The 25076-nt window shown below is 39.8% G+C and overlaps 1 protein-coding gene across 4 annotated transcripts in view; it reads right to left on the bottom strand.

The window, feature by feature from the left end:
* Positions 1 to 17915, bottom strand: part of FLT4 (fms related receptor tyrosine kinase 4) — a 143442-nt gene extending 125527 nt beyond the window's left edge. For all 4 annotated transcript variants that reach the window (XM_058168426.1, XM_058168427.1, XM_058168429.1 and 1 more), the window contains exon 1: positions 17422 to 17915. In XM_058168426.1, the coding sequence (XP_058024409.1) occupies positions 17422 to 17539 (118 nt within the window). In that variant the 5' untranslated portion in view covers positions 17540 to 17915. The remainder of the gene's footprint in view (positions 1 to 17421) is intronic.
* Between the last annotated feature and the right edge of the window lie 7161 nt (positions 17916 to 25076).

Genomic DNA, 25076 nt, shown 5'->3' with positions numbered 1-25076 from the left:
TGCTCAACTGTAGTCATAAGTCAAGGGCTACCTGTACTGTATCCTTCTATGCTTTTCTCCTTCAGCCTCCAGGTTGAAGGTCTCCTTCATAGCTTTTTCCTCGTGGATAAAATAGTAGAGATAAATACAACAGATTTCATAATGTTAAAAAGGATTCAGATGACCTGATAGATATCTTGGATATCAAATAGCTTGCAAAAAAATTGTACCCATAACAAATCTCTCCCACTGTGCTTAAAAATAAGTTAGCCAACATACTACATGTGACTAATTTTGTAGTCTTACTACAAAAGAACGCTTTCTTATGCTAAAAAGAAATATCAATAAACATTTGTCAAATTGTTCCTAGAAAATCATCAATCTTCTAACCACTTCTTTTAAAAAGGACAAATCAACAGATTGTTATTTTCCTTTCCAAAACTATTAAAAAGATCATTCAAACTCTAACAATACTGAAAAAAAACACAGCATAATAGCAAGAAAATGTTTATATATACTAATTGTTTCCATTTTAGGATAGCAGTTTATTAAAGATCTAGCATTTAATAGTTGAGTAAGCTTGACACAATTCAAAAATCACATGAACTAGTTTTGTATATATGTTTACATTGTGGCAAAGGTACAATGCATAAATGTGAATGTGTCCAGAAATTTCTATGCTGTAATGAATTTTGATGAACAAGACAGCAAAGTATAACAAGAAAAACCTGCATGTTTCCTTATTTGAAAGTTTCTAAATAACTTTTTCTAAGCATATAGCTCTCCATGTTGCATCATCTAACTAAAAAAAAACAAAAAAACCCCTGGGATGTTGTATAGATTTTATTTACAATGAGGTAAGGGCAAGAAAGAATCTCATTTATTGAATGAGCCACATCAATTGAGTTCACCAGCATACTAAATCAAAACATACTGTTTATAAATTAAAGCCTTTGGATTCACAAACCCAAATCACATTTTGATTTAGAGTAAAATATGAACCCATTCATTAAAAAAAACATGTAAGGAGGCTATTCCCATATCTATGAGATGGAGATTATGGAAGGGTAGGAAACAGGCAAAATAGCAGGAATAAAAAATGCAGTTGGTGAAGGTAACAATTGCCAAATTTTCAGAATGGCACAAAGAAATACAACTATTTTCTCCTCTGAATGAAGTTGACTATATCTTGGGTCAACCCGAACAAAATGACTGAAAAATAATTAAATAGAGATAGACCTTGCAAGAGTTTTAGAGTTGGACTGCTAGCTTCAACTCACCACTCTGAACATCCCAGAAGGGTCCATGGAGAGTGGCCAAAAAAGTCAAAATGATGGCCACAATTGTGATTTTGATTCCCCCCTCCCTTGTAGACACTCCCTTGTCTACACTCCTTGTAGACATTAAGGAATCAGCCATTCCTTAATGTAACAAGCTAAAAAATAAATAAAATAAAGTCCTTCTCTTCCAGATAGGTTGGACAACATTCACATTCTATTTTCTGTTTCAAATAACATTTCTGTTTTCACTCCTTTTGGTAATGCTTTCTTCATCTATCTATTTATTTCTGAGTACAAAGTAAAAACTCATTTGATTCATGTTTGACTCCTAACAACTACATGAACATATCCTCAAAAAATTTTTTAATGACACTATGGAAGGGGATTACCACTGCCTTCTTTTAAGAATGTTTTTTTCAGTCTCCCAGCTAGCCAACAATCCTGGCATTTGATGGAAATTCCCCCATTCGTGAATTAACTAAGTATAACTCAACTTGAAGCTCACAAGTTGAAAAATCTCATCTCAAGATAAGAGCTGCATGATACACATTCACAAACAATTGATAATAATTAATGGAACTTTGTTATACATTTATTGTACTATAGGAAGAATAACTAGCAAGCATAGGCCTGGATGGCATAAAAAGCAGATGAGAAATATGTAAAGAACCAAATATATACTGTAAATCTGTGACGTGGTTTGATGTAAACGAGAAGTTATGGCTGCTACAGTATCTGCTTATCTGGCTGGAAGTAAGTCCTATGAACTCAATGAAGCTTGCTTTTCAGTAGACCCAGGTAGCACTGCACATTGTGAGACAGCTGTAACAGACCACAGACGCAGAAATTACATTGTTCCACAAGGTGTGCTTCTAGTATATAAGGCTTGGCAATTGCACAATGACACCAGCACACTTGTCATCATTTATCTTCCATTGCTTTCCCCCATGGATGTTCAGTGAAAGCACTGAGAACAGGGGGCCTTGCATATCCCATAAATCACATAGAGCTTGGCAGTCTACATATCTTTGTTTTGCAATAGTTTTCCCAAACCTTCTCCCCTCCAGAGAGTACCAAGTCAAAAAACACATCTGGAGGATACCAGGGCGGAGAAAGCTATTCTGTATCTTTTGGATTATCCAGGTTTCTCCTGATTTTCCCCTTAAGCAAAGAAAAGTTTAATTTCTATAAAATTTCTCATGTGCCGAATGTTTTTGCACAAGCCAAGCAATTGTGGAGTAGATCTTTGAAGTAATTCTTGGAATTTTTATTCCCAGTTTTAATCAGCCAATATTCCCTAGGAAGTCATTGAATACAAAAAAATCCATTTAGTATTTAGCCCAGGAATAAAACTTCCTTCCTTCTTTCTGAGGCACACTTTATAGGACCCTGCTCTTTTTCTTTATGTCTACATCTCCGGAGACCACAACAGCTATTCTAGTAGTACAGCCACCATCTGCTAGATTGTCTTTATTCCTTCCTGCAGATGCTAAATGCTACAGTGGAAATGCGGAAAGCTTTCAACTATGAGCAAGGAAAACAGATTAGACATAGGGCTGAAATAAAGAGAAAGGGCACCGAACAGGCAGGAGTATCTTTCAAGGTGCATGGTATGACTTAACAAACATTTATCTTCACATTTCCTTTTGGAGGTTATTTGCAGCAACCCCCCCCCCCAATGTAAAGTCTGGTACATTATTAAACAATCAGGATGTAAATACAGGGTAACTCAGCAAAATCTGCCAGTGACCTAAGCAATGAGCAATGAGCAATGATAGGGACAAATCAGTAGACCAAAATGCTTATCTTTCCACAGAATTTCTCCCTGGATTCATGCTTTAGCCATTTTGGGACCAATTTGACATTAAAATACCAGCAAAAGCAACCTATTAATAATGGCTGAGAGTGTTATGAAGAAAATGGGAGGATGATTAAAAAAAATACTGGCACTCTTACCCAGACAGTATCCCATTTGAAAGCTCCTCTGCCCCAGCATTGAAGCCAAAATAGGATGCTAATATATAGTAGTTCTCTGGCTAAGAATTTGACAGGCAGAAATTTATGCTGCTTTACACTGCAACATCTCAGTGACTCCTGAAGGTTTACATCTAAAACATCCATGGCATAGGGAAGTATATCAATACAACCACTGTAGATGTCACCACAGTTAATTCCCGTGGCCCTTCAGAACTATTACTTTTAATAAATTTCTAAAACCAATCTTGCCTTCCGAAGTTTGCTTTCAAGAGGCCCCGAGACGACAATGGAAAGACAACATCCTGGGCCTTTGCATCTTGCAATTCTGCTGGCTGAAAATATTTGCATGACTCATTTAGTTGTGCTATGAATGTGGGGGTTAATGTTGTTTTAGTTCAATGGTGGGGAATAACTGTGTTATGTATTTGGTTTTTTCCCCCATTTGTTTCTATTTATTTAACTCTTTCTTTAGAACAGTGGTGGCTAACCTTTTTGCCAATGCGTGCCAAAAGCATGGGGAGTATGGGGGGGTGTCAAATGCATGCATGCCCACACCCATAATTCAATGCATCCTGCCCCCCCCACATGTGTGCATGACTACCCCCTGTGCTCCCCCTGCTTTCGGCACACGATGGCATGGTGGGCCTGTTTTTTGCCCTCCCCAGCTCCAGAGCCTTTCTAGGAGTCTGGGTAGGGCGAAAACGGCTTTTCCCACCAGCTGGAAACCCTCTGAAGGCTAGAAACAGCCCATTTCCTGACTTCCAGTGGGCCCAGAAGGCCCAAAAATCAGCTGGCTAGCGCGCGCATGCGCACTGGAGCTGAGCTAGGGCAACGTTCACATGCCCACAGATATGGCTCCATGTGCCACCTGTGGCATGCATGCCATAGGTTTGCCATCACGGCTTTAGAACTCTGATTTTTACTTATTAGTCACCGTATCAAACCACTCATGACATGCCAACCTTAACTTCAGATTTCCTCAATTTGAAGCCGTCCAGAAATATTGGGCTGCAATGACCAGATTTCTCATTCAGATTGGATAACTTGGATAAACTTAAGATGTCCCAAGTGCACAAATGGGTTGTGTTAGCACAATGTTACTAGATTAAGCCATTTTCTGGGTTTTCACAATGCAGTAGGGATCACCACATACATGTATACTGAAGATTTAAAAAAACTAGCTAATTTTACCATTAACCAAGCTTAGCAACCAAACATGCACTTATTTGGTTGACATATTATAAAACGTATTATGCGATTAAAGTCATGTTGCCTGACCTGTCTGTAGAATCTGTGAAGCATGCTGCTCCATAAGTAAACTCCAAATTAACATACGCACAATGGATAACTTATTTAAAATATTTTTGTTTCTTCTCATATGCATGTGTAAATCAGTGTGGGACTTTGTAAACAGATTCATGCTGAACACGTTACAATTTTTTTTTTAATGCTGCTTGGATACAGAATTCTGCCTGACCTCCAGCCAAAAAAACCCTCCGTCACAAGAAACCATGCCATTGTTAACTGCTAGCTTACTAATATAAGTCAGTGGAAAACTTTGGCAGATCTGGAAACCTGCCAAGAAGCTATATTTCAGGACTCTCCTCTTCTCTCCCCTATGAGCCCCTCCCTGCATCATCTGACTCAGCCACCTACATCAGAGCTTCCCTGGAGAACGTCATCAGCTCACAGCCTTGATGGCTTTCCAATAAGAAGGCAAAGTGAATCACATGCATGTGAGTGAGCAAACCGAAGCCCTCAAATGTATGTGTCTTCCCCAGTGAACAATGCTATTTAATAAATGGTTTATTTGAGCTCTGCCTAAATGAGAAAACAGGGCGAAGATCGGCCAGTCATGTGCCTATCATATCTGTCCTATCCTACTATAATGAAAACTAACCCTTTGCCTGCCATAATACCTTACAGTACCCATCAGAAAGGGCTGTTATCAGGCTAGGACAGTTTCCGCCACTAGATTTCTCCTGCCTATCAGGAAAGCTAAATAAGGAACGTAGTTCAAGCGGCTGTAGGAAGAGGGGAAATGCAGGATATCCGGCCCAGCTGCCAATTTTTCCTTTCCCATGAACCACTGCTGACCTCCATCACCAAAGGCTCCGACATCATGCCTGGCATCACAGCTAAGCTTCTTTATTTAACTCTTTGGAGGATACCTATTACAGAAAAGAACCTGTAGGTATGAAAGCTACAGTAGTGCAATCCCCTTGTGTCACTCTGCCTTGGGAGAGAACTATACTGCAGTCAAGGATTTCGAGCACCTTACAATCTTACCATGATTAAACAGTTGAAAAGTCAAATAAACATTACATAGAAATATTCCATTCAGCAGCCTAAAATCCCATATAATATTATATTCCAACACAAGAGGAATCTCTCTCTCACTTCACTTCTCTCCCAAATGCCTGCTGAGATGGTCAGGTTCTGACTGTTTCCCTAAATCCTGATAATATTGGAACAAGTCAGTCAGCAGACAAGGGGAGAGACCCCTTTAAGATTGATAGGAACATTTGGAATCATGTTACAAAATGGCTGCTGGAACACATTCATTAACTGGCTAGAATGGGAAATATAAATTGTTACGAAGCTTTGCTTTACACTATTTTACCTGCTACTCCTCTATCATACATCCTGGAAAATAACTGTAGTATCCTTGCTTGGTTTAATAATAGCAATAGCACAGTGGTGAAATCTGAACTGGTTTACTACCAGTTCGCTGGCTGCGCATGTGCACGCATGCGCTGTGCTCACCACACACCAAATACGAGGGGTGTGCATGCAGTGCATGGCAAAAGGAAGCATGCGGTAAGTAGAACAGTGCGTGGGTGTGTGTGTGATCAGCTGTAGTACACAATCTTTTTTTTTACTTTTAAAAGCATTTTTTTTACCCCCTCTTTGGCCGAAAAAATGCTTTTAAAAGTAAATGCTTTTAAAAGTAAAAAAAAAAAGCCTCTGACAATCAGGCAGTTCAGCTGGGATTGTCAGGGCCTTTTAAAAGCATTTTTTACAACCTATTCGGCCGAAGAGGTTGTAGAAAAAATGCTTTTACAATTTAAAAAAAAGGCTCTGACGATCACGTGGCTCAGCTGGGCATGGGGGGAGGGATTTTTGCTACCGAATTGGCCGATCCGGTCCAAACCGGGAGCATTTCACCCCTGCAATAGCACTTAGACTTATATATTGCTTCATGGTGCTTTATAGCCCTCTCTAAGTGGTTTACAGAGTAAGCAACTTGCCCCCAACAATCTGGGTCCTCACTTTACCCACCTTGGAAGGCTGAGTCAACCTTGAGCCTGGTGATTAAAACAGCCTTATTGCTGGCAGCCAGCAATCAGCAGATGTAGCCTGCAGTAAGGAATATATAACATCTGTCTTTTAGTATCAACTGTCAACAGTAAGGGAACCAGTGATGAAGAAATATGCCATGGACAAGCACTGAATGCTTTGGAAAAGATATTCAGATGTCAAGAGGTGCCCATATCTACAAAGATCGGAATTATGTAAGCAATGGTTTTCTTGGTGTTATTCCCTGCAGTGAAAGTTGGAAAAGTTGGAAAGAATATTGATGCCAAATTATCATTATATTTATCAGTATACCATAATACATTACTTAGGTTTCTATGTCACTCCAGTCACGACTCTCAACACCTTACACATGCTAATTCCATGAACGGTGGACTGCAAATGTCCAAATTTTTTAAATAAGAAAAATTTTGGAGTACAGATTTGAATTCTGAGACATTAGTTAACCTAAAGATGATGCTGGAATATTTGCAGAATTACATACACCCATTAATTATTTTTACTGTGAGAAATCAGATGAGATGAGGAACCTGGTTGGCTATCTCAATCATTTTCTGTTAAAATAAGCCACAATTGCTAGTTTACATTACATTAAACCACAGAAAAGCTATTATTGGAACAATTCCTAGAGTAGGACTATGGCGTGCATCAAACCACTTAACAGGACACAGTTTCCAGAGTTTCAAACCAGAGTACTCCCGGTTCTTGTTGTTGAGTTGTTGTATGGCTTGTTGTGCTGCAAAGAATACATTATTGTTGAGCTACAGCATATATTTCAAACTTGGCAACTCTAAGATATGGACTTCAACTTTCAGACTTTCTCTTGGGAGGCAATAGTTTCAGTTTGAAGCTACATATATTATACATAACCTCATTTACGCAAATACTGAATTGCTCCACAACTGATTCATCCAGGAGCCCATTGTTTTATCAGATCATCAGCCAAAGACCATTTTTATTCAAGGTGGAGCCAGAGTTAATAATGGAGGTGAATGGCTATCTTGAATTAAATGATGAAGCACTTAAGAAAGTAAACCGCACTCTTTCAGCAGCAATACAATTTTGACCTTCTGGAAAATAGAATAATCACAGGACTAACTTGAATGTCCTTATTGGCACGATATAAGAAACAAAGTTCTAAGACATCCACAAATCATAAAAATTCTGGGATTAATTTTACTAACTGAGCAGCTGCAGAAGTTCTTCAATGCCACAAAGGAGAAGTTAGGACTGTATCACACTCCATTGGAATGCCTAGCACCAAGTCACAGGCTACAGCCAGGAAAAACTTCTATAGAACACATTAAGTTAAGTGTCCTTACTGAAGCAGGTGCCATAGCACTTGGGTATCTATCAAGGAAGAGGGAGGCAGTTATACATTCCATATGTCTCTGCATCGTATCAGTATGATCCAGTATGTCTGCTGCAAGGATTTGTCTGCCTCCTTCAACTACATTCTTAGAAGTGGTGGATTTGGATTTTACTTGGCCTATTGCCAAAGGATACTTTTAGAAGTTTTCTCATTATAAATGGAGATCTGATCCATAGAATTGTCAATCAAGGGTTTACCAGAAAAATTAGTGTACCTTTAATCATGAGCCACGGTGGCGCAGTAGTTTGAGTGCAGTACTGCAGGCTACTTCTGCTGAGTGCTGGCAATTTGGCAGTTCAAATCTCACCAGGCTCAAGTTTGACTCAGCCTTCCATCTTTTTGAGATGGGTAAATGAGGACCCAAATTGTTGGGGGGCAATATGCTGACTCTGTAAACCACTTAGAGAGGGCTGTAAAGCACTGTAAAGCAGTATATAAGTCTAAGTGCTATTGCTATTGTTAAATTGGTTAGTAGAAAATGAATTCAAGTGATGGCTGCAGATTGCATTATCAGATATCAATGGACTTTGACAGATTGTTCAAATTAAAGAGCCATTTAAGAATAGATTTTGCTTAAGTAGATTGTTGGGGAAAAAGAGCAAGGAAAACTCAGTATTTTTTTTTTATAGAATGTGTACCAATTAATATTTTTTTACACTTCTCCAAAGTGTTCATGGTGAGGTATGCTGTTTGGATTCTTTTCCAACATAGTTTAATCTCATAATAAAATGAGGCAAATTAGAATCCTTTGGCAGGTAACTGAACAAGGCTACCCAACAAACTTCATAGATTGAAAACAGATTGGAAACTGAGCCTTCCTAATCCAGGATAATAGCAATAGCACTTAGACTTATATACCGCTTTACAGTGCATTACAGTCCACTCTAAGTGGTTTACAGAGTCAGCATACTGCCCCCAACAATCTGGGTCCTCATTTTACCCACCTTGGAAGGATGGAAGGCTGAGTCAATCTTGAGCCAGTGAGAATCGAACCGTAGCTGGCAGTCAGCAGAAGTAGCCTGCAGTACTGCATTCTAACCTCTGTACGTACCCCCATGGCTACAACTTTAATCTCTCCCTCCTCCCTATTTATTTTATTTTATTTTATTTATTTTGTTGAATACATATTAAATAATATATATAAGTATAAGCATGAATTGAATACATAAAATGAATACAATTAAAGGTAACATTAGGACAGGGATGGTAGGCACACTGGTGCTCTTATGCACGCCCCTTACAGACCTCTTAGGAATGGGGTGAGGTCAACAGTAGACAGTCTTAGGTTAAAGTTTTGGGGATTTTGGGATGAGACCACAAAGTGCATTCCAGGCATTAACCACTCTGTTACTGAAGTCATATTTTCTGCAATCGAGATTGGAGCAGTTCACTTTAAGTTTGAATCTATTGTGTGCTCGTGTATTGTTGTGGTTGAAGCTGAAGTAGTCATTGACAGGAAGGACATTGTAGCAGATGTTTTTATGAGCTATGCACAGGTCAGACCGAGGGCGGCGTAGTTCTAAATTTTCTAAACCCAGAATTTCAAGTCTGGTGGCATAAGGTATTTTGTTGTGACCAGAGGAGTAGTGGACTCTTCTTGTGAAATATTTCTGGACATGCTCAATTGTATTAATGTCCGATATTCAGTGTGGGTTCCAGACAGATGAGCTGCATTCGAGAATTGGTCTAGCAAATGTTTTGTATGCTCTGGTTAGTAGTGTAAACTTACTGGAGAAGAAGCTACGCAAGATTAGGTTTAAAACTCTTAATGCCTTTTTGGTGATGTTGTTACAGTGGGCTTTGGCATTTAGATCATTTGATATGAGTACTCCAAGGTCATTGACAGAGTGAGGGTCATCTACAAGGTCATGTCTACCTAGCTTGTATTTAGTGTTCTGATTCTTTTTGCCAATGTGTAAGACTGAGCATTTGTTGATTGAGATTTACAGTTGTCAATTTTTTGACCATTCTGACACAAAGTCAAGGTCTTTTTGAAGAGTAGCAGCATTGTGGGTAGTGTTAAATAGTTTAACATCATCGGCGAAGAGAACAGATTTACTTATAATATGATAACATAAATAAAATAAAAAGCTCTTTCTCTCTCCTTTTTTCCCACAGAACCCAAGGTGACTAATATGAGGAATTCAGTTATTTCATCCCAACAATTCTGTGGAGTTCACAGACATCAACAAGAATCAACCAAACTAGTATCTCCAGGTCCCATCTCCCCCAGTGAGATCCCTGGAGCAGGGATCACCAAACTTTCGGACCTCAGGGACCACTTAATTCGTAATTTTAAAAGCTACGGACCACTAATATGATCTGCCTAATGACCAGCTGGGTGGGCATGGTTAGGTAGTCATGTGACTGGGTGGGTGTGGCCAACTCACTGTCACTCACGTCAAGGGATTCCTTGCCAGTCTCTACTCGCCCCTCCTCTCCCAGCCACTCCTTGCCTCCCTGCCCAGGCTCCTTAGGGCCCCAACAGGAAGCAGTTGTTGGAGCTAAGCAGCCACCATGAGAAAGAGTTGGCAAAACAGCTCAGTTCAAATTGGATCTGACTGAGAAGGAGGCTCAGCAGAAGCACGTCACTGAGGACTACGAGCATAGGCTTTCCAAGCAGAGGGAAGACCTGTGTGAGTGCAATGTTAGATACTGGCACCTGGAGGCTCAGCGGGCTGAGATGGCTAGCCAGTTCCAGGCCATGATGCAGTCCCACTGGAACAAGGCCCTCTGGCTCTTCGCCACCAGCAGCACTTCCCTCCAGCTTTCACCCAAAGCCCCGCACCAGGAGGCCGAAGCAGACCCCAAGTTGGAATTTTTGCCCCCCCCCAGCCCACACAAAAAGACCCTGAAGGAGACTCTGCAGCAACACAAACGTTCATTGCATGTATCCGTCCCAGGGACCGTAGTTTGAGGACCCCTGATTTTAGTGCAATATAAAAAATGCAAATAATTTTTCTGTGGACCTAACCCTAACCCTAACCCTAACCCTAACCACCAAAATTTTCTCGCGGACCACCAGTGGTCCATGGACCACCAATTGGTGACCACTGCCCTGAAGAAATGGAAGTGAATTTATATATCTCTGATCTGAGTCTGTTTACTTTAATTACTGCAGAATTATATTTGGGCTGCAGTCTAAGAAGTTACTTGGCTCCAGATATGTACCTCTAGTCCTCATTTTACAGCCAGAGTTTTGGAATAAAAATCAATCTTCATCACTCTTCAAAGTAATGTACAGATCAGGCAAAATTAAAAACACTGAAACACTTCAATGCAGTTTGCGTTTCACAGAAGCCAGCCTAGTTAACAAGAGCATGTAACTTATTGTTGTTAACCAGAAATGATGCTGCCACAGATTCATTATGATTAAAGGTAAAGTTTCCACTGCACATGCATGCTAGTCATTTCAGGCTCTAGGGGCGGTGCTTATCTCCGTTTCAAAGCCTAAGAGCCAGCGCTGTCCGAAGACTCTCCGTGGTCATGTGGCCGGCATGACTAAACGCTGAAGATGCATGGAGCACAGTTACCTTCCCATCAACGTGGTCCCTATTTTTCTACTTGGATTTTTTAAGTGCTTTCGAACTGCTAGGTTGGCAGAACCTGGGACACGTAACGGGAGTTCACTCCGTTACAAGGCACTAGGGATTCGAACCACTGAACTGCCGATGTGATCGACAAGCTCAGCATCTTAGGCACTGAGCCACCGCATGCCTTCATTATGGTTAGTTATAGATAATTCACAATCTTGGTTGAAAGGAAGTAAGGGTGCTGCGGAAGGGCGTGGTATGGCAGTGAAATGTCTATTTTTGCTAACTGGTTTGGTTGGCTCAGCATTGGAATATTTAGGAATCCATTACTGTATAAATAAGCATAATTGATTGAATACATTTGACAAGCCTTTTTGACTTCACAATCAATGATTGTATAGTCAATAGCACCACTGTGAATGATTCCTTTCATTTACTCTTGTGTCCCACCAAAAAAGTCAAATTTATTTCCAAGCACACGTGCATTAGACTACACAGTGAAACTCTTGGTCATAATTTTGCTGCTTTAAAATGTTTGTGACAACTGGAATGGAATCTTCAGAAATAAAACCTGTGAATGCTATAAATTGCAGTGAAGGCTGAATATAGCAAGATAACAGATGAGTCTGATGCCAACATTCTTAACAATAACTGGTCAACAATTGTATTGTACAAGATAGTTTGATTCTATGCAGACTTGCCTGAAATTACATTTGATTCACATCCTATCATATGGAAGGACTTAAGAATGAATTTTCAATTGCAGCTTTTCAACAAACATATAGTGTCTAGAAAAGGTTTTATCACAATTTTATCACATTTTATCACCATCTATCATCATTCTTCTTGCACCGCCTAGATCAATAAGATCACAGCCAGTACTAGAATTTAAGTCATCCATAAAAACAACTGAAAGATGGGCATAGGCCACAAATTGACAGCTAAAACAAATCTCAGTTCAAGTTCCAGGACTATCACAAATGAGCAGGGAAAATGACTTTTAAATTGTGTAAAATATGATGCAGTAATTAAAAAAAACCCATATTTTAAAAGAGAATTCCATCAGTGAAATACTTTTTTAATCACCACAGCATTTACCGTAGGCAGGACTTGGTTTAGGACATTGACTTTCTTACATATATTTTTTTTTTTGCTGCAAAGCTAAGCTAATGCAGAAAAGTACATACTGAACCAGCTAAAGTTGACTATAACCATGTTATCCTTACAACAACCATTTTTATGAATTCAAGGAAGATTCTTGCACTGCATACAGTCTCATTAAAAAGCCTATCCACTGCATCTCATCAAGAATCAGCTGTACTGCATGTACTCTCATCAAATTGATCATCGCTCCAGTTTCATCTGGGTACCTGTAAATCATCTATTGTTCAGCTGGAATGCAAAGATAGATCATAGGGTAGGATCAGCATGGCACTATGTTCAAATAACTAGATAATATTTTCAAGAAGTTTAATATGAGCATTAACAAGCGAAGACCAAGAGAACCTGGTAGAATCCATAAGCAAGAAACTATGGGGGAAAGCAGAAATCTTTGGCAGGCAGCAAACCTGAAGATAGAAATCTAATTATTTCAGCAAAATTTCCCAATTCCCACAAAGTTGTTCTTCCAAGAAATTCTGCTCAATGCTATCAAGTAACCAAAGGAAAGATAGTCCCTGTCCCAACAGAAGTAATCAATAACAAAGTTGTTTTAATGCACAAAGGCTGAAACCTGATTTAAATGAGCTTAGATATTTATCTAAATTTTATTTGTATGTTCATTCATTCTGCAACCTTTTATGAACACCCATTTACTAAAAGGAATTCAGGGTGTAAAACAAGAGTAAAACAATATTTTTTTAAAAAAAATAATTGAAACAAATAAAACCAACATTGAGGCCACCCACAATGAAACTTGCAACTACACTAGATCTTCCCTGCTTTCTTGAAAGCCAACAGGGTTGAGGTAATCCATATCTCTGGGAGAGCCTGTTCCATGAGAGGCACCATGACAGGATTGCTATTTTTTTTTTACTTCTGAAATAGACTATACGGAGAGTGGCTTGGTTTATACATTGTATTAAACCTTAGGGTCATTTAGTTGCTTTTGGCTTAGGGTGTTATGAGAACCCAACTATCATGGTATGTAAACATGATATACAGTTAAGTCCATTATTAAATACATGATAGTTTCACTTAAAACTATTTCCTATGTAAGTAGCCAAAGCTATTTTTTAAAAAAACAATATAACTTTGGGTGCATAACACCTATCAGCTCAAGGGCCGCTTTAGGTTGTGTCCTGTTGAAAATAGCACGCCAAAAGTCATGAGGGCTTGGATCCTTTGGGGAATGGTTTTTGAAAATGTTAATGGATGAAATGGGAGCCTTAAACATCTGCAGAAAGTCTTACTTTGACCCTTAAAACCTCTCCAAACTTGTAAAAATTCAATAATAGAAAAAAAATTACATTTTCTTTTGGCCTGCTCTCTTTGAATGAAGAGGCCTTACATCTTGCGCTCCTGTTCTAACTCCAATACCTCAATGCCTCATTAGTAAATGATTTTATTTGAACATGACAGCACATACTCTGCATCTCAAGAGCGCGTAATATACATTCTTGCTGTATATCACCTGCCAATCTCTAAGAAATGTTGGCAAAGTCATCTAGATTCAGTCTTTGTTGTAACATTAATTAAAATGTATTTTAATATTGTAGCTTGAATCACTCCAACCCAGTGTACTGTATAACATCCATGGAATATGCATTAAGCTAGTATATAAAAAGGCAGCAGCATCTTCAGATAATACACCCTGGATTAAATTCCCATATGGCAGTGATCATAATATAGTATCATTGTGCTGCATTCCACAGACGTTTCAACTATTGCTCATTTAAGGATCCTGTTTTATATCACTTTTTTGATACAATAGCAATAAATAATAGGCTACAATCATGATGCTTCTAGAGCTGAGGCTATCGAAAATGATCTTACGCTGCAAAAATTGATCTTACCACATATAAAGCTTCCTGCAGTAAGATTTTTCTGTGGTTTCTCTAGCTCTTTATGGCCTCTCAGCTGAACTCTAGCAAATCATGTATCAGTCTGCTACAAAAGCATTTTCTCCATGTCAGCAAATGCAGCCTACAGACTTATTTTATTGTTTATTCCTGCGCAGACAATCTATTCACTTTCAGGTTTGTCTGGCACTTTACAGGGCTCGATCCAGCGTATGTTTACTCAGACCCAAGTAACATTTTGCTTTATTGATAAATGTTAAAAATCACCAGAAACAAGATAGGCATAAATTGTTCCAACATGCATCTGAAACAGCTATTCCACCCAATGCGTGCCTACTTTCGTCCAGTTTTAAAATTAGTCAGAAAGTAGAGATATAAAAGTGAACCCTTCAGGAAACTGGACTGAAAATTTATTTTTCCACAACATTTTTCTAATTTAAAGAATTCTACAGCCTCTCACTGATTACTAAAGCTGATATTACCAGTCATTGAACTTGGGAATGTTTGGAGTCCCATCCTCTAAGGAGGTACATCCGACAGGACCCAGAAGCTCCCTTCCTCTGGAACATCATCCCTACATAGACCAGACCACACTTTGACCCTCTTTCGCGAGACACTGAAGACCTGATTTTGTCAACAGGCCTAGAGAACCCAGAGTGGGATGGAGCCAATCAAGTGGCTTGTTTGACTAGTGCTGGTGGTGGATGATTATTTTTAGTTATTGTTGTATATTGGGTTTTTATTTTTTGTAAGCTGCCCAGTTATTGAGAATGTGTGAGCGGCCATATGAAGAATAGGAATAGGAATAGGAATAGGAATAGGAATAGGAATAGGAATAGGAATAGGAATAGGAATAGGAATAGGAATAGGAATAGGAATAGGAATAGGAATAGGAATAGGAATAGAATGGAATGGAATGGAATGGAATGGAATGGAATGGAATGGAATGGAATAGAATAGAATAGAATAGAATAGAATTCTTTATTGGCCAAGTGTGATTAGACACACAAGGAATTTGTCTTCGGTGAATAAGCTCTCAGTGTACATAAAAGATATAAGTGATAAATCATGATCATAGTCATCATAAATACATTCATCATGAATCATAAGATACAACACTTAGTGATAGTCATAGGATACTAAATAAGCAATCAAAATCATACTAGGAAACTAAATAACACAATATAAATCGTAAAGATACAAGCAACAAGGTTATAGTCATAAATAGAAAGGAGATAGGTAATAGGAAGGATGAGAAGAATAATAGTAATACAGTCTTAGTAAATAGTTTGACAGTGTTGTGCGAATTAGTTGCTTAGCAGAGGGATGGCATGTGGGGAAAAAAACCATCCTATTTTTTTCTAAATAATGTTCTAAATAAATAAACAAACTTGGGAGAGCCAAGTTGTATAGAGGCTTCTACAGCTAAGTATGAACAAGGTGGGAGCAGCTGATCCTACATGGAATATCTTTTATGTTAGGGGCTGTCAAATAAGATTTAATATTTTCGTTTTATGGTCATTTGTGGTTTTATTTTATTGGAAACAGCCTAGAATCCATAATGACACATGACATATATATAATAAGTAAGAGCAAAACTTCATCTAGTCCCTTGAGAAAGGAAATACGAATGGATCCCTTCCCTGCAAAACCTTTTAAATCCTGAACAAATTCTTTGGAAAGCCCACTGAATTAAATTAGAGCAGCAGCAATCGTAAGCACCAGGCTGTACTTAAAAAACACATTACAGGTAGTCCTCAACATACGACCACAATTGAGCCCAAAATTTATGTTGTTAAGTGAGACATTTTAAGTGAGTTTCCTGCATGTTCTTCTTGCTACAAGAAAGGTCGTTAAGTGAATCACTGTAGTTCTTAAATTAGTAACATGGTTGTTAAGTGAATCTGGCTCCCTTATTGACTTTGCTCGCCAGAAGGTTGCAAAAGGGGATCACATGACTCTGGGACACTGCAACCATCATAAATGTGAGTCAGTTGTCAATCATTCCAAATCTAAATCACGTGACCATGGGGATGCTGCAAAGGTCGTAAGTATGAAAAAATGGTCATGAGTCATTTTTTTTGGCGCTGTTGTCACTTTGAATGGTCACTAAATGAACTGTTGTAAAGTCGAGGACTACCTGTACACATACACATAAGCCTAGAGACAAGATAACTTAGAAGAGGTTCTCAGCAGAAGAGATTTCCTAAAGAACCCAGCACCTGCTCTTCTTATCATACATTGACAAAGCAAATAATCCTTATAGCAAAAGGAGGTGTTTTTTTTCTTTCCAAAAATCACCTTTTCTAAAGAAGGGGGGGGGGCGACGGCGAGAGAGGTGGAAAGGAATTAACTCCTGAGAGTGCCCTCTGCCGGTGGAATGAAGCATAGCTGTTCAACTTCGTCGGGGAAAAAAAAAAAAGATACGCGCGCTAGAAGCAGCTAAATTAACAGGCAGATGCTTCGCCCAGAGCGGTGGAAAGCAACAAGAAGGGGAAGTCCACGAGGAACGGAGCGTGGAAGGCAGCAAAGGCGACGAAGTGAGTGTCAGGATCCAAACTGAGCGGGCCGAACACATTATGGGGATATCCCGTATAAAATGATAGCCTGGTGCAGCAGGTAGAGGAGAGAGAGAGAGAGAGACCACCGACGCGGGACGATGGGTGCAAATGCTGCAAAGGACGAGAGGCGGGAGAGAAAAGGCAGGAAAAGCGGCAGCTTTGGGCGCCCGGAGAAGGCTAAAAGGGGACTGTCGAGGAAGCGTGTGCCTCTACTCCGACCTGCCGGGTTCGGATAGGGCCGACTGGAAGGCAGCGGTCCGTCTCCCACCACCACCACCAGTCCTTCTACCCGACTTCAGCCTCCCACCCGCCCTCCGTCCCTTCCCGCCACTTGCCGGCGCAAGCGTGCGCTCCGTCGATGGCGCGCCTGCGCTGCCTCACCTGCTTCCGAGACGACGCCGATCCAGAGGCAGAGGCAGAGCGCGCTCAGCCTCTCCATTCGCGGAGCCGGGCCGAAGGTCCGTCGGGGAGGGAAGGCGGCGTGGCGAGACGGACCCATCTTTATTCGCCGGCCAGCTGCTGCTGGAAGGAGCGGACGGTTTTCGCCCGGCGCAAACGCCGCTCCGTCCGTCCGCCCGCCCCCAAGCAGAGCGGACGGGCTGTGGGAGGAGGAGTGGGGGGGGCGAGAGAGAACGGCTCGGCCCCGCTTCCCTTTCCTTTTCCTCCCCTTTGCTGTCGCTGCCAGCGAGCCCTCCTGCCTGGGCGGCTCAGCCAACTGAGGAATTCGGCCAACGCGGCTCTGCCCCGGGAAGGTGCTGAGTCGGGTGTGAGGAGCGAGCAAAAGTGGAAGGAGAAAGAGGAAGGGAAGCGAGGCGAAGGGGAAAAATAAAAGGCGGGAAGGGCGCCGGAGGTGTTAATCGACGGCTGCGGGAGGCCGAGTGGGCGAAGAGCAGAAAGTGCGAGGCCGGGTGGAGGCGGCCACAGATGACGGGGTGGGGCTTGCTGGGGAGCGGAGCCGAGCTCGGGACAGAATGGGTTGTGTGTGGGGGGGGGGGGAAAGGATGCTTCGAAGGGAGCGGACAAAGCGGCGCGGGATGTTGAGAGAGAGGAAACGAATCGTGTCGGGAGGAAAGAGGAATCGGGGCTCTTAGCCGGAGACGGAGGCAACGAAGTGGTCGAGTGGGAGAAAGAGCAGATAGGTAGAACGGAGTAGGTGCGCGAAACGCCGAGCCAAAAGAGCCGAAGCGAAGTGCAGATGAGAGTTCTCCACCAACTCTGCTAATTCCCCAGATCTCCCCCCCCCCAAAAAAAAAACCCCTCAGAAAAAGGCTTCTTAGGATCTTAGAATCTAAGTTTGAAGTTCAACAAATCGGGGTTTTCCTGACCCGAACGTTGTTGAATTAAAAGCGGCTCTACTGTTGCTAAAACATTTGAAGGGGTGAATAACGACCATAAGCATAAAACAAGATTGTCTTTGTTACGAGTTGCCTTGAGCAGCTCGTAATAAGCTGAGTATAAGTGGAAAGGAGGGAGCTGTTCGTTTAATAATAATAATAATAAATATTTTTGTTTCTTATTCATCAATGTCCACATTAAGAACTGCACAACAAGGTTCTCAAAAAGAAAAAAAAATCACTTTTTATGACCCACATAAGTCTCTTACTGGGTAGAGTCAGGGCGACTGAAAGTAAGCCAAAAATTCAAATATTGATATCTTTTGCTATGTAGTTTTTTGCTTCAAGTCACTGTTTTGCTGTGAAATGAGCAATAGGTTCAGTTGCCTTTTGCTCTAGCTAGTCCTAATTCATGGAGGTGTTGACAGTCTACAAAAGGCTAGATTTATTTGCATTCTTATAGGATGAGTTCTTGTAGATGGCCTGCAGAGAAGATAATTGTTCTAAGAGTAGTTTGCTTCTTAAAGGCTCTACTATATTAAATTCTGCTTGATAGTCAAGCATGTTTCCTCCTATATAGGGATTGTAGTTCTGTCTTCAGAAAAAATGCAGGTCAAAAATGCAAGGCCATAAGAACAAGACAATCTTGATTGCAGAAAATATGACTTCAGTAACAGACTTGTTAATACTTGGAATACACTACCTGTGGTCTCTTCCCAAAATCCCCAAAGCTTCAACCAAAAACGGACCTCACCCCATTCCTAAGAGGTCTGTAAGGGTCGTGCATAAGAGCACAAGCATGCCTACCGTTCTTGTCCTATTGTTTCCTTTCGTTATATCCAATTAATATAGTTATTTCATGCTTATGCTTATATATATGCTTATATATTGTATAGTTATTTCATGCTTATGCTTATATATATGCTTATATATTGTATAGTTATTTCATGCTTATGCTTATATATATGCTTATATATTGTATAGTTATTTCATACTTATGCTTATATATATGCTTATATATATGCTTATATCTCGTATAGTTATTTCATGCTTATGCTTATATATACTGTGTGACAAAATAAATAAAATAAACGATCCTTTTTAGCTCTGTTCATTTGCTCTTTGCAACCCAGGGAAATTGCTGTAAATAATTGGGAGAACTGGCTGGGCTGATCTCTAGCTGAACCTCTCAGAATCTTTTTGGCTCACTGGATCGCCCTCTCCAGCCAGTCATGAACGATGTTACAGAGTTGAAGTTGATCCTTTAAGCTTCTTGAAGGAAGGGGAAAGAAATTCATTGTAATAGCAATATACCACAGCTACTTTGCTATGCATTCCTGTATTTGTGAATTTGACCAAACTGAAATTGGAAATCCTATAAAATCATGCTGGTATGCATTTCATATTAATAAGCACATTCACATTCATTGCCAATGACCCATATGGTTAACTAGAACTCTGGGATCATGCACACTTTCCCAATATATTCAAAGCTTCGGAATACACTACCTGTGGTCTCTTCCCAAAATCCCCAAAGCTTCAACCAAAACGGACCTCACCCCATTCCTAAGAGGTCTGTAAGGGTCGTGCATAAGAGCACAAGCATGCCTACCGTTCTTGTCCTATTGTTTCCTTCGTTATATCCAATTAATATAGTTATTACATACTCATGCTTATATATTGTATAGTTATTTCATGCTTATGCTTATATATTGTATAGTTATTTCATGCTTATGCTTATATATTGTATAGTTATTTCATGCTTATGCTTATATATTGTATAGTTATTTCATGCTTATGCTTATATATACTGTGTGACAAAATAAATAAATATTTTTGTTTCTTATTCATCAAAGTCCACATTAAGAACTGCACAACAAGGTTCTCAAAAAGAAAAAAAAATCACTTTTTATGACCCACGTAAGTCTCTTACTGGGTAGAGTCAGGGCGACTGAAAGTAAGCCAAAAATTCAAATATTGATATCTTTTGCTATGTAGTTTTTTGCTTCAAGTCACTGTTTTGCTGTGAAATGAGCAATAGGTTCAGTTGCCTTTTGCTCTAGCTAGTCCTAATTCATGGAGGTGTTGACAGTCTACAAAAGGCTAGATTTATTTGCATTCTTATAGGATGAGTTCTTGTAGATGGCCTGCAGAGAAGATAATTGTTCTAAGAGTAGTTTGCTTCTTAAAGGCTCTACTATATTAAATTCTGCTTGATAGTCAAGCATGTTTCCTCCTATATAGGGATTGTAGTTCTGTCTTCAGAAAAAATGCAGGTCAAAAATGCAAGGCCATAAGAACAAGACAATCTTGATTGCAGAAAATATGACTTCAGTAACAGACTTGTTAATACTTGGAATACACTACCTGTGGTCTCTTCCCAAAATCCCCAAAGCTTCAACCAAAAACGGACCTCACCCCATTCCTAAGAGGTCTGTAAGGGTCGTGCATAAGAGCACAAGCATGCCTACCGTTCTTGTCCTATTGTTTCCTTTCGTTATATCCAATTAATATAGTTATTACATACTCATGCTTATATATATGCTTATATATTGTATAGTTATTTCATGCTTATGCTTATATATACTGTGTGACAAAATAAATAAATAAATAAATATTTTTGCAGTGGTTGGCTACCAGCTGCAAAGTGTGTTTGCGGGTGCAAACGTCTTCAAACCGAATGGCTTGTGTGAACAAAAGATGAAAGGAGATACATTTGGAATTGGGATATTATTCTCTATAGCTGACTTTTCACTTTGATAGGAAAGTAGAAAATGAGAACAATTCAGAAATTAAATTGCATTATTGACTTCTTTGTGTTAATACACCTGAATCTTTCCTTGCATCTTAGAAATACTACTGAATCCTTTAATTTATAACATATTCCAGTATTTAAATCACAGCACCTTTTTTCTGCTCCCTAGAAAGCATCCAAGTGTTGGAATTGTTCTGAAAATAGTAGTATACTTCAGTTTTTTAAAAATAAAAATGGCTTAAGGTTTTAATATTCACATTTAGAAATGTATGTAAAAACATAGTTTGCTTTGATGAAGTTTAGAACTAGTGTGTCACTAGATGTAAACACATGAATCTTACAAATTATTGGGGAAATGTGTCAAACTAAGTAAGAATGCATAGACTAAATTACTTGTCTTTTACATCTCTTGTTTATGTCTCTCTTGGCACGATTCGTTATAATTCAAACATTGCATAGTCTGATTTTTAAAAGTACAGTAACATTTGAAGTGAAACTAAATATTCAAGTAACAGCTGATGTGTTTTAAAAATGATACATGCATGGCTAATTTAACACTTTCATCCCTACAACTCTTCTACCCAAAATCCTATCAAATTGCTGAAAGCTACCTGAAGATGGTTAGAATGATGTCCAAATACAGAAAATAATGTTTCAGGACAGAGGCAGACCTGAGCAGACTAGGATCTACTAGGCTGTCCTCTTTATACCAGCTTTGATCTGGTTTAAGTAATCTATTTGAGGGAAATGTGGAAGGTGAAAAAAGGAAGTGGTGACCAGCGGAATAGATAAGCATAAAATAGCTCCACTGATTTTCCCATCAAACAATGCTTAGGAAGTGGTACAACTACAGTATCATTTTTTTCTGCAACACTCACGTACAGAGTTTGATGCAACCCCACAGAGTTTGATGTAGCCTAAGATTGCAGCTCTAAGACTGGGCAAACTCTGGTACTTCCAACATGGCTGAATTACAACTCCAAACATCCTTTATCACTGGAGCTGCTAGAAGTTGTTGGATAGCATTTGGAAAGCACTATCCAAAATTGCATTAAAGTCATTTGAATAATGGGAGTAGGTAGATTGCATCATAGTCCTGATATCTTGTGCCTCCTTCCCAGTTATAAATTGGAAAGAGACAGTAAACATTGCACCTAAGAAAGAACCAGCTGCTTACATTAGCTCTGCTTGGCAGATTTGTTAAATGCACGTACCATCGTAGCACATGCTTCCTTTTATTTCCTATTGTGTACATGTATGCTGTTCTAGAAGACCCCACAGCTCCTAACTGCTCTGGAGCCATTCACAATGCAAACTGCCACAGCAAGGATAGTATTCTGATGCAGCTAAAGAGCAAACTGGGTTATGGTAAAGGGCGGAAAGATACAAGCAAACATAAAAATGAAAGAACAATATTCAAATTGTGATGATTTATCCATTTATAAAGTGAGGACTTTGAAGATATACAACATTATATAATTTCAAGATTAAAGTTGATTCAGCGTGTAGGCAATCTGGGCATCAGCCTTTTCAGAACAAATAGTTTCTTTCAAAGCATACATAGTTTGGTAAATTAAGAGGATGTGTTGCACTAGGGAAAAAATGCAATTTTGTATCTTTACAGAGAAATATTTCCAATGGTGTGTACTCAATTTCCTTCCCAAATTATTTTGAATATACATATTGTCCTGTTTCTAAAACCAAACGGCAAGGAATGAATATTGTAGGAAATTTTTGAGATTCTGGAGCAAAATTCTGGAACCTAATGATAAAAAAAAAAATACTGTGGAATTTATTATAATCATAATCTTTACATAGCTGATTGAGTCAATTAAGAAATTTCAATATTTTTGTTTAATTAAAATCATGTCCCATCATTTGACTTGTAATAAAAATGTTTAACAACTATTGCCTTAGAGCACGGGTGTCAAACTTGTGGCCCGTGGGCCAGATGCGTCATGCGCTGGCCATGTCCACCCCGGTTTAGCGAAGGGGAAAAAAGTCATGATACGTCACGTGATGATGTGATGTCATGAGTTGTGATGCCATGCCTTAGAGGAAGCATTCATGATCAAACGTATTAATACATTATCTAAATGTATTAAGACTGCATACTTTTTCCTGATAATAAAGCAATAACTGAATGACAGAAATATTTTATCTACATTATCTAAATGTAGATAAAGTAGAAAAATGTGGGTTAGACAGCATCACCACCAGATGGATTCGTAACTGGCTGACCAACTGTGCTCATTACGTAGTCCTCAATGGAACTGTATCTACATGGAGGGAAGTATGCAGTGGAGTATACTCTGTTTTAGGCCCAGTACTCTTCAACATCGTCATCAATGATTTGGACAAGGGGATAGATGGGGAACTCATTTGCAGACGACACCAAGCTAGCAGGAATAGCCAACACTCCAGAAGATAGGCTTAAGATAAGGATCTTGACAGACTTGAACATTGGGCGCTATCTAACAAAATGAAATTCAATGGTGAAAAAAGTAAAGTCCTACATTTAGGCAAGAAAATCAAAATGCCCAGGTACAGTAAATGTGGTACCTTGCTCAATAGTAGTAACTGTGAGAGGGATCTTGGAGTCCTAGTGGACATCCATTTAGATATGAGCCAGCAGTGTGCTGCAGCTGCCAAAAAAGCCAACACAGTTCTAGGCTGCATAAACAGGGGGATAGAATTAAGATCACGTGAAGTGTTAATACCACTTTATAATGACTTGGAATACGGCATCCAGTTTTGGTCGCCACAAAGTAAAAAAGATGTTGAGACTCTAGAAAGAGTGCAAGGAAGAGCAACAAAGATGATTAGGGGACTGGAAGCTAAAACATAAAGAACGGTTGCAGGAACTGCGTATGTCTAGTCCCGCAGTGAACTCTCTGTGGGCATGCGAGCTGTTGCTCCAGTTCAGCCCCGCTGTGCATGCGTACACACCTCCCACTGGCCAGCTGATCTTTGGGTCTCTGCTGCGCATGTGCGGGTGTGGGGCGCTTGGGGGCCATGCACACATGCATGGTCACGGGGTGCATCAGGGGTGAAATGCTCCCGGTTCGCACCGGCTCCCCCAATTAGGTAGCGATGGCAGCTGCTGGTTCGGAGGACCGGTAGCAAAAATCCCTGGCCCCGCCCCCCCCGCCTCTGCTGAGCCGCACCATCTGCATAGAATTTTTTTTTTTACTTTTAAAAGCCGGCTTTGCTTCAGCCGAAACATGCTTTTAAAAGTAAAAAAAAGCCTTTGAGGATCCCACCCCTCAGCTCAATATTTTAAAAAATATATTTAAAGGCTACTCTGGGGATCTCACCTGAGTTCCTCATCAGCAGAACCTTAAAAAACAGAAAAACTCCTTTTAAAAGAGTCTAAGCCACTTACCTGATTACTGATCGACCTCATGGCTCTGCTCACAGCCCGAAAGCCCCAGTTTCGCTTTTAGTACAAGACAGAACTAATCTAAATTTAGTTAATCTATTTCATCACTGAGTGATTAATGCTGTCTTGCTTTGCTTGCTGAGGAACTCTGGGAATTGAAGTCCACAATAAAATAAAATAAAATAAAATATTTGTGCAGCTTTCTGAGATTTGGTGTGTTTCTGTAGTGTTTCACTCTAACTACACAAACACACAAAATCTTAGAAAGCTGTATGTGGTATTGTGTGTGTGTGTGTGTTATATTTTGTGTGTAAAGTGTGAAAGTTGGTTTTTGTGCTTTTTGTGGCTGTGTGAAGTGTGAAGTGCAGCTGCTTTTACACTGTGTGTGAGTCAGTTGTGTTGTGTTGTGTGTGTGTAAAGTGTGAAAGTTGGTTTTTGGTACCTCTTATTGTTTTTTATACTTTGTTTATTATTTTTATTATTTATTGTTATTGGCCACGCCCAGCCAGCCATCTGACCACCAAGCCATGCCCACCAATTAAGCCACGCCCACAGAACTGGTAGG

The sequence above is a fragment of the Ahaetulla prasina genome, chromosome 2 (assembly GCF_028640845.1).
Source record: "Ahaetulla prasina isolate Xishuangbanna chromosome 2, ASM2864084v1, whole genome shotgun sequence".
Classification (NCBI taxonomy): Eukaryota; Metazoa; Chordata; class Lepidosauria; order Squamata; family Colubridae; genus Ahaetulla; species Ahaetulla prasina.
Note: the sequence above shows the minus strand (reverse complement) of the source record. Positions and strands in the feature narration are given on the sequence as shown.